This window comes from Chaetodon trifascialis, chromosome 20, assembly GCF_039877785.1.
Source record: "Chaetodon trifascialis isolate fChaTrf1 chromosome 20, fChaTrf1.hap1, whole genome shotgun sequence".
NCBI lineage: Eukaryota > Metazoa > Chordata > Actinopteri > Chaetodontiformes > Chaetodontidae > Chaetodon > Chaetodon trifascialis.
In genome coordinates, this window is record NC_092075.1 from 18,009,516 (window position 1) to 18,026,785 (window position 17,270).

The following is a 17,270-nucleotide window of genomic DNA, read 5'->3' on the forward strand; positions in this document are numbered from 1 at the left end:
TCATCAGCATCAGCTGTACTATTTGTTTAGTGCTAATTAGCAGATTTTATTATATCAACATGCAATGCTAAGATGGTGAGCATGCTAAACATAATACCTGCTTAGCATCAGCATGGTGGTATGACCATTGCAAGCATGTTAACATACTGATAATAGCATTTAACTCAAAGCATTGCTATGACTCTTGTGAGGCTCACTGAGCATCGATCTGCGGCTATGGTGACATTCCTAATTAGGATTAATCACCATTAATGGCTCTGCTATAAAGTGTTGACTAGTGGAAATATTATAATAAGATGATTTTAGCTCACAACCAAGAGAAATAAAACTTGAAAAATAAAACCATCATCATTCCCATTCCATCCCCACTTGATGTGACAGTGACATGATGTACTCACTGGGTATGATGGTGGTTTCTCCAGGCGGGGCAGTGATGGTGACAGGGATGTGGATGGCGTTGCTGTTGAGGCCAGCCTGGCTGGCCCTGGTGGAGTTCTTCTGGTTGTCAGCATCCTCTTGCTTTTCCCCAAGACTCAGGCTGCTCCGCATTGCCTGCAGAGGACTGGAGGCGAGGCCATCCTCCTCAGCATCTGGCTGCCTCTCCCTGGGGGAAGAGATGTGTATCTTATCACAGGCATCGTTATACTCTGCTTTCAGGGAGCTTCAAGCGTTTTCTGCCAAATGAGATCCATATGAGAAAGTTTCTCTGTCCTCCTGGGAAATGGACCACAACTTATGTGGCAACAAACCAGACGTTACTGAACCCAAACACAGAGTTATATGGTGTTTATGCATAATGACAAACTGATGCAAATACTGTCTTCGAATATGAAATTTAAGTCTAAGAAATATACTTGAGAATTAATTGGGGAATACATATTGCACAGAGCGAGTCTGTGAGACTGATGCTGCACTTTGTAGTCTGCTTGTGTAGCATTGCACTTAATATGGTGATGAGACGCACAACAAATGATAACTTCTCTATTTCCAAACACAGTTCATCAGTGTTTCCACTGTCTGGCTCTACACATTCTCATGATTATAGCTGAACAAAGGTGGACTCTGACCTGTGTTTCCACAGGAGCTGGCTGGAGATTCCACCAAAGCAGTGAATGCATGCTTGACTTTTCCTGCTGTATGAGTATCAATAGTAGTGAATCAGAGATGGAGTAAATATTTACAGGTTTAGGATACGATAACATTACCACTTCCATCCTGCAATGACTAATTTTTAGGCCACTTTGGGGCAGCAGAAACACGTTGATCTGCCTCCTTGTTTTTATTACATTACGTTTGATGATTCTGCACATCTGATAAATGAAGGGCCAATATTCATTCTTTGTTATCTGCTCCATAGAGCTCAGGGGAGCTGCAGATTCAGCTGATAATTCTCTGTCAGTTCATCACTACAAGTGACCCTTTGTTTTCAGGTGTCATTTGATACATTGTTGAAATAAATTGGATTTAAATGAGAAATATGCTAGAAATATTGGCTATAATGATAGAAGCAAAACTATGAGCTAGCATTGAGTGACTACATAAGTATAATAAATATAATAAGGTATGCCAGTGGATTCACATTCATAACTGTGCTTCAGCACAAAGGCGTCAACATGACAGAAACGCTGAGAAGGTGTCTCTTTTGTTTTGATGATAGCGAACAAGTGCTGTCTGTGTTCTTATTCTGTCGTCCTATCACCTATTCATAGCAACGCCACCAGCTGAAAACATTAGAAAGAACATCATTTTTATTGGCATAAACTATTAATTTGCATAGTTTTTGATGATGACAGTGCTAGGCAAAGCATTTCAGGGAACACGGCAGAAAAAAAGGTATTTACAATGTCAAAAGCAAAAAAAAAAAAAAAAACCAAAAAAACAAGACCCAGCTGAAATAAAAACAGGAGATTCCTTTGAAAAGCACTCTGTGTACTTAAAATAATTTCTAATTATTTAAGATGTAGGAAACAATCTAAATTTAGGCTGTTGTAGTTATTAATTATGAATAAACATTTTATATCACCAATAGAGTATATATAAAAATCTTATATTTATAGAATCTGTCTGCTGTCTTACCAGTGACCTTTTGTTCCATTCTTGCTCCTCTTGCAGTCGTCTCCGTCCAGTGCAGACTGATCTCTGACCATACGAGAGCAGCGTCCCTTCCTCTCTCCATTGCTATCTCCTCCTCCTCCTCCTCCTCCCTTCCCCTTGCGCTCTCCCTGTGCACCATTTGCTATCATCCCATTTCCCTCTTTCGGAGGACGATGGGAGTGATGGTGGCGATGGCCCCTTTCTTCTCCTCCTCCTCCTCGCATGTCATTGGCCTCCTCCTCAGGGGAGCCGGCCTGGTGGTGGTGCCTGTGTCCCTGCCCTCCGTCGCGGCTGTGGCTCCTTTCCACTCTCCTCTCCTTCGTCTGGGCGCCGTTGGCGTTGTGATCTCTGCTCCTGCTATGATGGGTGTGGTGCCTCCCTCCCCGGCTGTCGCCTCCATCCCAGCTCTCTCCATTCTTATCACGGTGCCGGTGATGCTTCCTGGAGTGGGGGTGGAAGTTGTCTCCCAATCCATCCTGCCTAGGATCCCCTGCTTCCACCCGTCCTCCTTCAGGAGGCTTGCTGGGTTTGTCCCCGTCCCTGGCCTCTACCACGAGCGGCCGATCCAGGTGAGTCTTCATTTCAGGATGCAGGTGAAGGGCGGAGGACATCCGGAGGCGCTCCTCGGGGTCGAGCTCGTTGAACAAGGCCTCACTGCTCGCCCTCATGTTGTGTCTCCTCAGCTGGTTGGTCCTCTGCTCCCACACTGACATGGTCTTTGCTGACCGCTGCTGCTCCTTACTGCACACAGGAATCAAACCCAAAGAAAAAGATCACCTGACAATGAAAAAGACTTTTATGTGTCTCGTTTTTCTCTTCTTATGAGTTCTTTTTTGTATGGGGTGTGGTTGAACATCACCACAGTTTCATCCATAGCCGGACAATCTTATGCTAATAATTCTATTAAATTCTAGTCATGGAGCCTGTAATAAAGTACAATAAGTAATAAAGAACCAGACAAAAGGTGGTCTATGGATGCATCAGCATGAATGTTCACCATGGTAAAGCTTTCACTTACCATGCTTAAGTGTTATATGGAGAAGTGGCTCAAATTTCAACTACAAAATTTGAATATTTTAAATGTTACAGCACCTAAGATGATAAAGTTTGTCTGATAATGACAGTTGTCACATTCTGTCATCATGACAAGACCAGATAATGGAAGGCTCTCACCTTATTTTTTTATTACCTAAAGTCTTCCCACATGCCTTTGATACAAGCATAAATGCTATTCAGTCACACTTCTGGGAAAAAAACAAGGAATTCCATCTATAAGGAGATATTATGGGATGCGTGGGTGAGGAAATTTATGAACTAATTTAATCTGCACCCTTCGTACTTATTTTATAACAACAATTCTATCAGAATCTATTTTTGTCACAGGAAACAGCAACATATCTGTAGTGATATGGTAATTTCTCCAATTTTCTCTCTGGATGACTTACTACTCTTTTGATTGGATGAAACAAAGGCTCTCTGCAGTGTTTTCATGCATTGCTTTTCAAGGCTTCCTTGTTTGACTCACTCAAATGACTAAGAATTGAAGGAAAGCACACTTTTCATGGACTAGATCAGATGCAAGCAACTGATGAAAACTTGTTTTGCCAAGAAAGAAAGACTAATATAACAACTTTCTCTGCTTTCTCTATATTACAAAAGCACCTAATTCATCCATCTATTCCAGATACTCCTCAATAAGGAACACATTCCAGGCTTGAATACATGCGGGTAGATCACAAGTTGTCCTTTGAAGTCAAAATTGATTGCAAAAATCTAATTCAAACTTGTACAAGTCCAAAAGAGTATTTCAGAAATGAGACTTTGAAGACTTTTTCAAGTCCACCAATACCAACATGCCCATAGAGTATGCACACTGAAAGACTTATTGGTAGCTGTAATTGTTTTCCTCTCCATGCTGGCCATGAATAGATCCCTTTCTAAAGCAATTTCAACGCACGAGATGGACGACAAAATCCACAGTCCTGCTTCTGTGCATAAAAGGATTCAGTTCAAAGTTCAGTTAACACTGATCTGAGACTTCAATCCACTGCCAAACAAAAATACAAAACAATGTCAAATTTTGCTTTGAAGGATGTGCTATTTCTCTTGAAATTTAAGGCTGAAGAGTAAAGGATTAATTATATTCAGAATTCCATAATGGGACTATGGAAAGCAGAGCCGGGCACAGTGTGTGACTCAGCCACCTTGTGAAATACACCTTCTGCAAGGAATTCAGTCCAGACAGTGCTGTTTATTTTGTTTTGACCTCCTGATATGAAACTGCATCTTCTTTATTATTTTGGTTTCACAGTGGCAGTCAGAAGTCAGACTTGTCCGACACGTCATGTGGCAAACCTCGCTGATCTGGCATGCAATTAAATGGAAATCATTTTTCATTTATCTCTGTTTGCCTCAGGTCATGTGTGAATGGGGCAGGCATGGAAATGTGCAATGGGCGATGGCCATTCCTGACATGTATCTTCTTGGGGGAAAGCAACAAGCTGCTTCCTGAGTTAAGAGGAATATGGTGACACCAACGAGTGAAATAAGATTTTTGAACATGGGGGTTCTCTACAGAAGTGAAAAGAGTCAAAAGACACAATCAAAAATCCTTTGATGTGTCTGTATTTTCCATCTATCATGTATGAAGGCATTGCAAACGGTTTCTGTGTCTGCACAGTATGATTTATTTACATGGGGCTTTATGGGTTAGTTAAGTTTGTTCCATCTGGTCACCTGTACCTCAAGATTCGTCGGGCGGGGGAGGAGTAGACAGTATAACTCCTAAAAGGCAGACAAAAGACACAGACAGACAGAAGGCAGAGGACATGGGACAGACATCCACTGACAGGTGAGCAACAGACAAACAAGTGGTGTTAATATGTTTAGAAAGGAAAATGAGAGACGTAACACTGAGGAATTTGAGATATAATAACAAAGCGCATGCACCCGCTGAAAAACACAGACGGAGGGCAAAGAAATTAGAGTCAGTGATAGTTTTAAATGTACGTTATCTAAAAGAGGTGAGATGTTAAAGAAGCAACGAATCGCCGGGCAGGGGAGACAACTAACAGCTGGCCAGTGCGTTTCATTTTGGCTGCGGCTCATATTGTCTTTTAAAGTAATGTCCTGGGGTGTACAATTACAAACACGCTGGAAATGTCAAACTGCCCGCGGTGATGGCAATGCTGAGAGAAATTAAACATTTATAAACAAATTATTCACATCAGAGAGCACAGAGCGGAAGATGAATTTCTGTAAGCGCTGACACAGAGGAGCTGCAGCCATAAACAAAGTACACAATGGTTGGTTAAGGCCAGAGGGAGGCATAACTGTGTTTATGTATCAGCGATTTCCACTCACAATTATGCGCACACTGGCCTCAGAGCTTCAAATGTATTATGGGTTTGTGCTATTTACATGTAATTGCATTTCTCTGCTCTGCGAGGCACTTTGTTATGACTTGTTTTTTTCTTATAAGAATCATAAATACATTTCACTTTACCAGCAATGAAGACATGACAGACTGCATTTTAGTTTTATGGAGGAGAAGAGAAAAGGAAAAAAGAGAGGAGAGGAGACAAGGAGAAGACGAGAGAGTAAACAAGGAGAAGAGAAGAGAAGAGAAGAGAAGAGAAGAGAAGAGAAGAGAAGAGAAGAGAAGAGAAGAGAAGAGAAGAGAAGAGAGGAAACAAGGAGGGAAGAAGAACAGAGAGGACACAAGAAGAGAGGGGAAGTCAAGAAAGCGGACCAAAGATGACTGGGAGAGGAAATGAGGAGAGAAGAAGAAAGGGGAAAACAAAAGGAAAGAAAAATAGAGAGAAGAGCAGATGAAGGAAAAGAAGTGGAGAGGAGAGGAGAGGAGAGGAGAGGAGAGGAGAGGAAAACAACCGAGGAATGAAGAGGAGAGGAGGAGAATATTGTAACAGAGAGTGATAACTCACGGTGACTGAATGCTGTTGATGGACGACCTGCGAGAGAGTGCATCTCGATTTTGCTTTACAAAACTGTACATGCAGAACAAAAACAAAAGAAAAAATGAGACACAAATCTGAGGGGGGGGCAGGTGGACTGTCAGCCTGTCTGACCACCTGCCCCCTCCTCCCTTACAGTTAAGGACAATCTGTGCAGCTACTTCAATAACACAACAGCAACAAAAGCGTGTCCATTAGCAGAGACATTTCAGAATGACACAAAACTAAAAAGTGAAAACAGTTTACGAGTTTCATTCCAAAACAAGAAAGGCAGCAGTCAATCTTTAGATGCTAAAACAGATTTGAAATAGTCAGACTGTAAAGTCATTTCTAATCAGGATTGTTTGATTTTTATTCATTTTGTAATGAAACCCTGTGTTTCTCTGGAACAGCACACACAATGCACATAAAACAGTTCATTTGAAATAAAAGCATTTGGTACCTCACTGTTCAACCAATGAAAATATTCAGAGGACGCTGAGGGAAACACACAGGATCACATAATAACAGACACGACAATGAAGAGGAAGAGATTAAAAAACGAGTGAACCAGTCATTTGCAGAGCTGATCATTTTCCACAGTCTAATTGACCGTTTCTTCATGAGCAGGATGCCAATTAAGGAGTGTGAATCAAAGATGATCACATTGTCAAATGAATGGAGGGCTGTCACACAAAGGGCTGCACGGAATTCTATAACACAATCAAATGCATTATTGTTTTATTTCCCACATTAACAGAACAGATGGGCATCAAAGAAAGCCACATTTTAACCTCCAGCGCTACATATTGTAGCTATTAATCACTGATAAGGATGAAAACGCTCCAGTTTTCACACCAGCTTCTCTTGACATACTGTCAGAATTTCAGCGTTCATCCAGGCTCTAAAAATAGGCTGAATTTGGAGGCGCAATTAATTTCCATGCTGACGCGAGACCCCCGAACCTGTCAATCACAGGCTGGCTGTGGAGGGTGGGGGGTGGGGGGGGTCAAAAGTTTTAGCGTGACAAGAACTTTCTGGTTATATAAAGACATCCCTGTCATCGTCATGTTAGAGGAGAATGGAAGTTCTGACAGGGCAGATTAAGGTTTTCATCTATCTTTGTTTATCTGTTTGTATCTGTCATTCTTTCAAAATAAGTCCAAGGGATGAAGAAATAGTTGACATTCTGAGTTGGAAACTGTGCTGAAGTAGAAGCCTAGATTCATCCTTTCATGAATTCAGCAGATCTTTTAGTCTTAAAGCAGACATCCATATTGGTTTTGAATTTAAGGTGCACTGTGAAGTTTTCTCTGCTTTGTTTACATCCATGCTGGCCCACTCCTAATGTTCATGGTACCTTAAATAAAGCATAGAATTAATTTTATTCATCTGTATTGGAGTCAAGGTGGCCATTCCCATTAGATACAATATCACAATACTGGGTAGTTGTAGATTCAATACAGTTTTACCCTATTTGTCATCTAAAATTATCATTCAGGAATCCCATAGGGAGAAAATATGGAGAGCTGCTCACTGAGAGCTACTGACTGTAGTCATGACAGACAAATTTCTACAGCAGGTCAATAACTTGTTCTGACGTAGGACACCAGTTTTGAAAATAAAATGTCATTTTGGCAGCATGTAACAAGGCTTAAGATGTTCAATCATGCATCGAATAATCACATTTTTTCAACATGTGGCAAATTGGAATTTTTTGCAATTTAGGTTCCACAAAACACTAAAACGTCACCTTCTTTCTTGAATTACATGTTGCTGCTAAAGAGGACAAAAACCAGTGTTAAGATGTAGACTTTGGCCTAACAGGCTCTGTGAAATTAATAAATATGAACAAGAAATGAAGTAAACTGGTGGAAAATAAAATGTGTTGTTGATTTAAGGTTCCATAAGTGCTTCTATTATTGAAGAGGGCAGACAGTGGGGTGCAATAAACCAGGTGACACCACAGGAGCAGGCTCATAGTGGGAGAAAATGAAAGTTCAGGAGGTATATCAGACACATGTACTCAGACTGAGAGGGAAGAACATCTGGCAGGATGACACACTGAATGACAAAAAGACATTTATCTCCAGTGTGGGCGAACAGAGCTGCTGTCAGGGGAGAGGGATGCTCGCAAACTTACGCAGCTATTGAGATGTTGGCTGCTGACATCGGACTGACTTCCTTCACCTCCATAGCCTTCTGCAGGGCAAGCTTCTTATTGGCTGCCTCCTCCTGCTCCTCTTCATCCTGCAGCCAGTGAGAACGGGGGCGTAAAACTGTGCTTAATGAAAATGTATTACGACACTGATGTCCTGTCATACACGGTATTAAAGAAGTGGATGGAGCAGTCGGAGAACCGAAGCCAATGAGGAAGTGCCTTAAACTGGCATTCTTTCTGTTGGCCAGCAAGGGGCGACTCCACTGGCTGCGAAAAGAAGCCGAACTTGTTTCAAATTTTACAAGAAAATGATTAGTGTTAAGTTTTCAATACAACACAATGTTCATTTTGTCAATTATGGTCCCATTTAGAGTAGTAGGGCTTTAGGACGTGGCTACTCTATGATTGACAAGTTGCTACAATGGTGCCACCAGTGTGGCAATGTGTATCCATGTACATTTACAATAGTAATGTACAACAGCCATGAACTTGTTTTTGGGTTTTACTTGTACTGTATGTGTGTGACCCTCTCACACTGTGTCCTCAGTTCATGAAAGTTAATTGTAACACTGTGGTCCCCTAACAAAGTCCCCTTCAGTGTTTGGTTGCACACTAAGGGTCACTTCCTTCACCCAGTCAATGTGCGCTGTGCACATGCAGGGATTTTCTTAGGTGTTGGTTTGACGTGTTTCAATATGAAGTGGAAAAAATCCTACACCTACAGTATATTACCATACATTATTAAAGTGTCCGCAAATATAACAGTCAGACAATCCGGCCCAGCCTACCTTAGTCAGCTCCTGTGCATTTGCGAGGTTATCGACAGCGATAGCCAAGAAGACATTTAGAAGGGTGTCTGAATAACAGCAAGACTCAGGAGAAAATCCAACTGTAGAAAACATATATTCTGTGTTTTATTTTCCACCAACTGAAGCAGGGCCTAAAAATTATGATTGGGTCAAACTGTCAGAGTCCAGCCAATATTTTGGTCCCAAGCAGAAAAACACAACTGCAGGTTAGGGTCTGTATTTATCAATTATCTCAGAGTAAAGAATCAGTCCTAACTGGCAAAAAAGTAACTTTTTAGGTCACGCAGTAAAAAAGCTGTCGCAACTACCTTAGACAACATTCAGGAGGAGATAGTGTTAAGGCAGAGACATGCATTCTGTGTGAGGAGCTCCTTGATAACGATGAGCTTCAGCTTTTGACGTCCACAAAATAAGGCACATGCTCTCTCCAAAAATCTGAGGCTGTGTATAACTTGGGTCTGTCACAGCCACAGTCAGTACATTTATTTCCCTTCCACTCTGCATAAATATATATGGATAATCATGCCAAGTTACAAGACGTCAAAGAGGATACAGTTTCCAAAGAGCGTGAGGACGATGAAGTAGACGGAGGAAAACATGCCGCGGCGAACGCCTCCTTGAGACTCGATCCCGTGGTACATGACGGCGTTCCAGTCCTCGCCAGTCAGAATCTGAGGAAGACAAAAGAGTCAGAGCTACGCCGGGGACACAGGCGGGCTGTAAATCACCGTGCAAATCTCAGAGTGAAGAATTAAATTACTTTACAGAGTGAAAGGTTATGAGCAGACTAATTGAAGGATTATCAGCGAACTTATTCGGGGACAGAAGGTACACAGACCAGTCATTCCCTCTAATTAAAATGACTGATAGCAATCTTTCTTGTTCCATAGCGCCTCTATTCTCTCATTTATTCAGACGGTGTGAAGTACACCTCAAGTGTGTGCGTTAGTGTGCAAGTCTGTGTAGAGGGGTCTTACCTGGAACACAGTGAGGATGGCTGCTGGGAAGGTATCAAAGTTTGTTGTTGGTGTTTCATCTTCAAAGTTAAACCTAGAAGAATCGGAATCAGAACAGCATCATTACAAAGAGAGGAAAAGTGACAAAAATGCAGTCAGAGTCAGATCCTAATGGCATCTGCCTGTAGTCCAGGAGAAGATACAGGGAAAGGCACATTTGATTATTTCAAAAATTTTAATTAAAATAAACAAATCTAAAAAAAAAATAATGTTAGGAACTTGTTAACACCACATGTTTCTGCTCAGGAGAAACATGACACAGCACAAAAACACGCACATTCACGCCTTGAGTCACAGCTGCACCTTCTCGCCTTTTCTCCTCCTGCAACACTTTCATTGTCTACTGTCGGTCCACAATGCCCCCCCACATACACACACATATACGCACACACGTGTACTTCTGTGCTTGTGAGGACCTCGCTGACATAATGCATTCTCTACAGCCTCAAATGTGACCTTGAAAGTTTATTTGTAGCTTATTTTTTAGAAGTAACAAATGCAAAGAGTTAAATTAGCAGCGGCAGCTGAGATGAGGTGACCCAAATCAAACACACCCACAGTGTTGCACGACCAACAGGTGCCTGCTGGGCATGGGTGTCTTAGGAACTAGATTCTTGACTCAAACATAGCACCCACTCACTTTCATAAAAATTACTCACTGAGTGCATGAGCCAAAAAAGTTTTCCAGCTTCCGTGCTTGCTTCCACGTTCCTCCTGCTGGCTTCACCCAGCACTTAGATGCTTAACATTGGGATGACGTCATGCAAATAAAAATAGCTTTTCTAAGCTCTGCAAGGTTTTATATATATAAAATATTGATGGGTTAAAAACTTGCATCACAAAGAGAGATAATTGACCGTGTTTGCAGTTGGAGGCGTCCTGTCAACAGTTTTAAAGATGTCCCGTCTATAATGTGGTCTATAGGGAACATTTATTAGTGAAATACTGTGACCACTAGAACAAGCTGGCATTAAGCCTGAGGGGTGCTGTCGTATCCAGCTCTCCTAATTTATCCATGATGTCCATACAGACACTGTATTGATACGTCTCCAAGTTCTCTGGTGACACTTTATTCTGCCGTTAGCTAACTGTATATTTTAGCTTAATAATGCCTGCCTTGTCTTTTCTGCTTAATTCTAATAAGGCGGCACTGAATAAGGTGGTTGTATATTTCTGCACAACTGGCAATCAGTTGTACCCATAGACTGCAAAGTGGCGTCTATAGAAAATGCAGTATTATTACCAACAATACACATGTGGTCACTTTCAGTTTTACCTCAAAATAAAATGGTTAACATAATCTGTTAAACTATTGTGCTAAACTATGGTTCTGCTTATGTTTCTTGGCCTTTGTTGTTGTGTTCCCAGATCTCAGCACTTAACCTAGTGAGTGCCATTTATCAAAACTGACAGAAACAAAAATTAGACCCAACTTAAAAGAAACCAAAGTTATTCTTTAAATATCAAAACCATATATCCATTTCCAACCTTTGCCATAACATTAATTTTAAACCAAATAATAACTTTTACTCTAAAACAGAGCCTTAACCCTAAAACAGCCTCCTGAATGAATGAAACTAGGACCAGACAAAACATCCTCACGTTGAAAAAATGTCTGAAACTCATTCTCAGTCCTCACAAAGACAGAAGTACAGCACAAGCCTTGGAGCATGTTTTTCAGATTCCTTCACAGCTTCAGACAGAGACTAGCATAATCACAGATGAAGGGAGTTGTCTTGTATTGATAATGGATGAGACAGAAGGAGAGCGAGAGAAACATGCAGCAGCAGGAAACATTAGCCACCAGGGAGCCACGGCTCCAACTTTCAAGTCCAAAACACACTGCCTCTGCAGCTCAGGGCTGCATCACGTGACTCGTGTCATACGTACAGAACGGAGGCACCGCAATGCAGCGCATCAGCAAACCCACAGGGCATATCAACCATAATATCAAGCAAATAGAGTGAATTTGGAGTGATGTCCAGTACACAAATCTTCTTTTCTGTTGACTTGATTCCTCACCTGGACTTCTGCTCACCAGGAAAGGGCTTTTAAAAAAGTAGCTTTAGAATACTGAGACTGTTGGTTCTGGATATCTGAGTTTCTCCTTGTCTGCTGTGACAGGGACAACACCACAGAAAAAGACATGCTATCAGCTGACAAGAGAAGAAATCAAAGTAGCCTGGATATGCCAGACCGAGGGAAAAAAAAAAAAAAAATCTTTTGCGGGGTGTCGATGCTCTGGAACTTCAAACACCTCCAAACTGCAGCTGTGTGAATGAGCAGAGTACAGTACGGACAGCCCTCGACACACACATCCCACAGTGCCAGTATGTTTTGGGCTCAACACTACAGCACTCCTGAAAGGAAAGTTGAACACACTTCAACACGATGGAAAGACAATGACACAACGTCAGAAAAAACAGATTGAGAGTGAATGAATGAATGAATGAATGAATGAATGAATGAATGAATGAATGAATGAATGAATGAATGAAGGGAGAATCAGCCTTTACAGTTTGTAATGCTGGCACGACATTGTTAGTGCCATCTTTTTTAGCTCTGAACAAAAGCTGCTTTCAAACACTTTCTACAACTCCTAACAAATATTAGAGGGTACATAATCATCAACTCAAAGGTCAATGACTTGAAGTAGTAGTAAAGTGGATCCAAAGTGGTTTCAGCTATCTGGGTTTACACACAACCTGAAACACTTTGGGTATTAAGGTCTAATTTCATCAGCACAGATGTATGACTAAAGATCTGTCTTAATATCATCACTGCTACCACTACTGTCATCACACATGCACACTTTCTACACAAAGGATCGAAATCTCTTTCAGAAAGCCACAAATGACCCAACAAACCTGCCAAAACCTGAATCCGTGGTCTTGAAACTGAAGAAGACAATGAGAAAATGACACAGAGATGCGTGAGGACGGGTTGGTCATTCACCTGAAAATAGCCTACATCGCTAATCATTCATCATTTCGAGTGTCAGTTCTTGAAAATAAAGAGACATGTGCAAGACACATCTGGAGTTGGACAAAAGACACTGAAGCGATAGTCAAGTTTGAGAGCAAGTGTTATGTTAAATGTGTATTGTTGTGGGAAAAATTGTGAAACCAGCGAGTTTACAGTACACAGCCTTGATTATGCTTTGATATGAAGGCGTATGAAAGAAGTTTTGAACACACTTAGACAGAAAATACACAACACAGTTAATGCATATGCATGCAGTAATGCTCCGCTGAACGTGTTTACAGAAAATCATCAGTCATTATTTCTGCTGTGTGGAATGGATGAAATGTCTTGTGATGTGCCACGTAAAACAGGAGGAGGAGGCAGAGGAGAGAAAAAAAATGTGTCCGGGGACAAAAACACACGAAGGAAGCGAGGACGAAGGAGGAAGAAGGGTCCGTAAAAATGAGGAGAGGAAGTGGAGCATGCTGTTACCACAGTGACCGTCTGCACAAATGGCAGCTGGTTTCTCCTCTCAGAGCAGATCCTGTGATATGTGTGCATGTGTATATGTATGTGTGTGTGTGTGCCTGTGTGTACTGCATGCATGCGTACTAGATACGGACTGATCCTGGATTTTTGGGGCAGATAACGATATGTGACATTAACAAAACCGGATTTTTTTCCATAGACACATAACAAAAAAATTTTGTGATGATGGCACATCTGAGTAAAGATATTTTATAATTGAACAATAAACTTTATCATCAAAGAGTCACTGAACAGTCACTCTGAGCAGTAAACAGTGATTTTTAATGACTATAAGCAAACAAATTAAACAAAGGTAGGTTAAGTTAAGTCAAGTATACATCATAGCTTTGGAAGGGCATGTTCGACTATCTCTATGTGGCTGTAATGTTCGTGTCCGCATACTTTTGGCCATGTGGTGAGTCACTGAAAACCCATCACCCAGCATGTATTAGTCTGGCTCTAATGTGCACTGTACATGCATGAGGGAGCTGGAGTGGGAGGGGGTGAGGGAAGAGAGAGGAGAGGGGGGAGGGAGAAGCTAATTCAATAAGCTTTTTCTCCCTTGGTATGTCATCATAATGTCTCTCCATCTACCTTTGTCCCTCCCTGTCTCATTACTGCATCCCCCATCGCCCACCACTCTCTCCACCCATTTCTCATCACTCCGCCTTTCTCCATTTCGCCTCTTCCCTCCTTTCCTTCTTTTCTTTCTTCCCTGCCCTGTCTACTCTCCACCAGCTCCTCCTCTTTCCCACACTCGTCCCTCCATCCTCCTCTCCTTCCTTGAGGATTAGCAGGCCCAGTGCAGGGAGCGGCGGCGGCGGTTTGTGTGCGCCGACCTCTGTTTACTCTGATAATAGGGATTGGGAGCGTGCTGTTTGGCTTCCAAGCGACATCCACGAGGACTTCATTAAATCAATCCTGAAAACAAGAGTCCCGCAAGGCCAAACTCCCCACAAGCTCGTGCCCTATCCCCATATCTACTCTATCCTTCAGACAATAGCAGCAGGTTTGCTTTGTGCAAGTGAACGCAGCACACATTTCTGAGAACACGCAGGCATGTACAAGTGAACTGGAGATAACGGCTGTGTGCTACTGAAAAAGCAAACTGAGCAGAGCACTGGGGCTGTGACATGAATCAGGACACACACGGCATCCAGCAGTCTTATGAGAAACCAAGAAATGAAACTGGCTCTTTGCTGGACGAGGAAGGGGCAGAATACAAATGTGAATGTGACGATTAGAGCTGCTTATAACTGAAAATGGTTGAAGTCCAGCAGCCTCTCTACAAATGCTCAGATTCTCAAAGTTTTTTTTTGTTAATATTTTGCAATAAACGGTGGTAATATTAAGGAACTGAAATTCGATTGAAGCATTTCTGTCAATAGCCTAATGTGACCTTTTTGATCTGAATACAGTTTACGAGGTAACCGTAGTCACTCCTATCATGCCATATATATAGAAACTCAGTTAGAGCGATGCATAGGCTGGGGGAAGTGCTGCCTAAGGAAGGAAAGCTGTCCCCGTCACTCCAGGCTTGATTTTTACTCAACTTTGACTTGTAAAAGTATTTCTGAATTTGATGATTTTTATGCTTCTGGACATTATTCCAATTTGACCAGCTGCAGTGTAATGATGGTGAGGATTCAAGAGAAATTCAAGGGGATTGGTTGAATTTGTGTCATATCTTCACTCACAAAGTCCTAGATGAACTGATCATTTTGAATATAGATTAACTCCTCCATTTGTCTCTTTGTCTGATTAAATGTTAATTTTTAAAACACTCTGAGATGACTATGTAAGACTGGTTGGCATTCAGATTAAAAAGAAATCCTTATGAGGTGATCGTCACAGTCCAACAGTCCAGAGGTTGTACAATCACTGAGCCTGCACACCGACGAAGGCCTCAGCTGGAAATATAAAATGAGATCCCTCCTGTTAGTGTCCACAGTCAGAATGAGACAACAAAGAAGGGCTGCACCTTTAAAATTGAAAGCTGCAAAACAGCAACCAGAAAAATTCATTATTCTATTACCGTAAATCCTGCACGTTTCCTTTGAGCTTATCACATATTCTTTCCCAACAGTCGGCGATGTGAGTCTCAGCAGGGAAACGGTCCTCTGCCTCGGGCTGTTTTCAATTCAATTCTCACAATTTTACCAGCAGATTACTTTTGGTGTTTTGAGAGCAGGCACATAATCTCTCAGCCAAAAATAAAGTCAGGATATTACAAAGCATCTCTTCTTCTTAACGAGCCATTTCATCTTCTATTTAGGGTTGAAAGCCCATTTTTCATCAAAAAATTGGAATCATCTCCTTGAGGAATGGCTGTGGTTCCCCTGGTTTTGATACAATTCACCATTTTCTTAAACAAAAAGGGACGTTATCTGCAAGCGCAGGATGTACCCATTCTTCTTTTTCTTCTTTGTGGTGATTCTTGGAGAAATCTGAAATTCTTTGACATCTTGGGTTCATTTTTAGACTTTAAGGGAAAAATGTAGGCCTGAAACAGCTGTGAGGACAGACATTATTGGCAGAGAACAGCATGCTCGGCCTGATACGATCGGCTGGCTGGAAGCACGATGTGGACGTCAGACTCATCTCACACTTGTCCATCACCAGAGACTAATGCGATGCTAATGATGGCGCAGACTGTTGTAAGGCTCAGCGCCATGGCAACAGCCTGCTGCTTCAAAGACATCCTGTTGTGGTGTGCTGGTGTTTGTGAAGGCCGTCAGTCCGAGGAGACGTGACTACATGTGAAAGTGGCATTTCACTTGAGAGTGTACACTACCTGACACTGCAGTGGCAGCACGTAACAACATATACTGGTGAGTGTGCACTGAAACCATCTGAGGTCGCTGCTTTCAGTCAAGCTTAATGGTAATTGTGAGTGACTCATCTGTCTTACAAACTGCCACGAGCAAAGATTCTGACCTTCTAAAGGTTACGTATGTATGAAACACATCTATCATCTCAAAATGTCTTGAAAATCGGGTATATACATCACATTCTATGCATTCTGTGTTACACAGGGTTAAACGTAAAAATATCTGTAGTGAGCATGAGGCGAATTCAGACTTTCTGCAAGTTTAAGAAGCATAGCTGCACAGAGCTGCAAAAAACAACAAAGCAAAAGCTTCTCTTCTGAGTGAAAACAGTCATTATTCTTGCGACCATAAGAGGTCAAAGCGAAGGTTACACGTCAACAGCTAATGCTACAGTTTTTCTGGTGAGGACAAATTACCCCGTGAGCTATCATTTATTTAAAGGGCCTTTCACCTATTTTACACGTTGACTTCAGTTGAAAACAAACAAACAAACAAACTCCGGGGATGAGAATGCTCTCGACATGGCGGGTTTAATAAAAGTCGCTATCAAATTGAATCATAAGAAGTGTTGGAGCCACTGTGTATGACCCATCGTGATGATTAAAAGTCAGGCTGCTGCATTCATTTTGACATTTGATTTCTTCTTCACCAATCTGCCTCAGTTTATTTGGAGAAAACAATACAAAACTGTATTTTACCAACTGTAAAATGATTGCTTTAAGTGTCCCTTGTAAATATCAATCAAAGCTTATAGACGGACTTCCTGTTTAAGCCTTGACCTGCTTTATTTGCCATAGCTGTGCATACAGCTTCCCCCCCGCACCGAGGGATCATTAGCAGCATTTTTGGTCTGCTCAGTTTTACATGCAAACAAAGTGATATAGGTAATCTGGATAAGCTGCTGGCTTGTTTAC

General features: G+C 41.7%; 1 protein-coding gene across 3 annotated transcripts in view; it reads right to left on the reverse strand.

Moving 5' to 3' along the window:
• cacna1bb (calcium channel, voltage-dependent, N type, alpha 1B subunit, b) overlaps positions 1-17,270 on the reverse strand; it is a 162,105-nt gene that overhangs the window by 51,942 nt on the left and 92,893 nt on the right. For all 3 annotated transcript variants that reach the window (XM_070989614.1, XM_070989612.1, XM_070989613.1), the window contains exons 17-23: positions 9,995-10,067; positions 9,571-9,688; positions 8,997-9,064; positions 8,191-8,297; positions 6,039-6,101; positions 2,077-2,835; positions 399-604 (exon numbers count right to left, since the gene is read on the reverse strand). In XM_070989614.1, the coding sequence (XP_070845715.1) occupies positions 399-604; positions 2,077-2,835; positions 6,039-6,101; positions 8,191-8,297; positions 8,997-9,064; positions 9,571-9,688; positions 9,995-10,067 (1,394 nt within the window). The remainder of the gene's footprint in view (positions 1-398; positions 605-2,076; positions 2,836-6,038; positions 6,102-8,190; positions 8,298-8,996; positions 9,065-9,570; positions 9,689-9,994; positions 10,068-17,270) is intronic.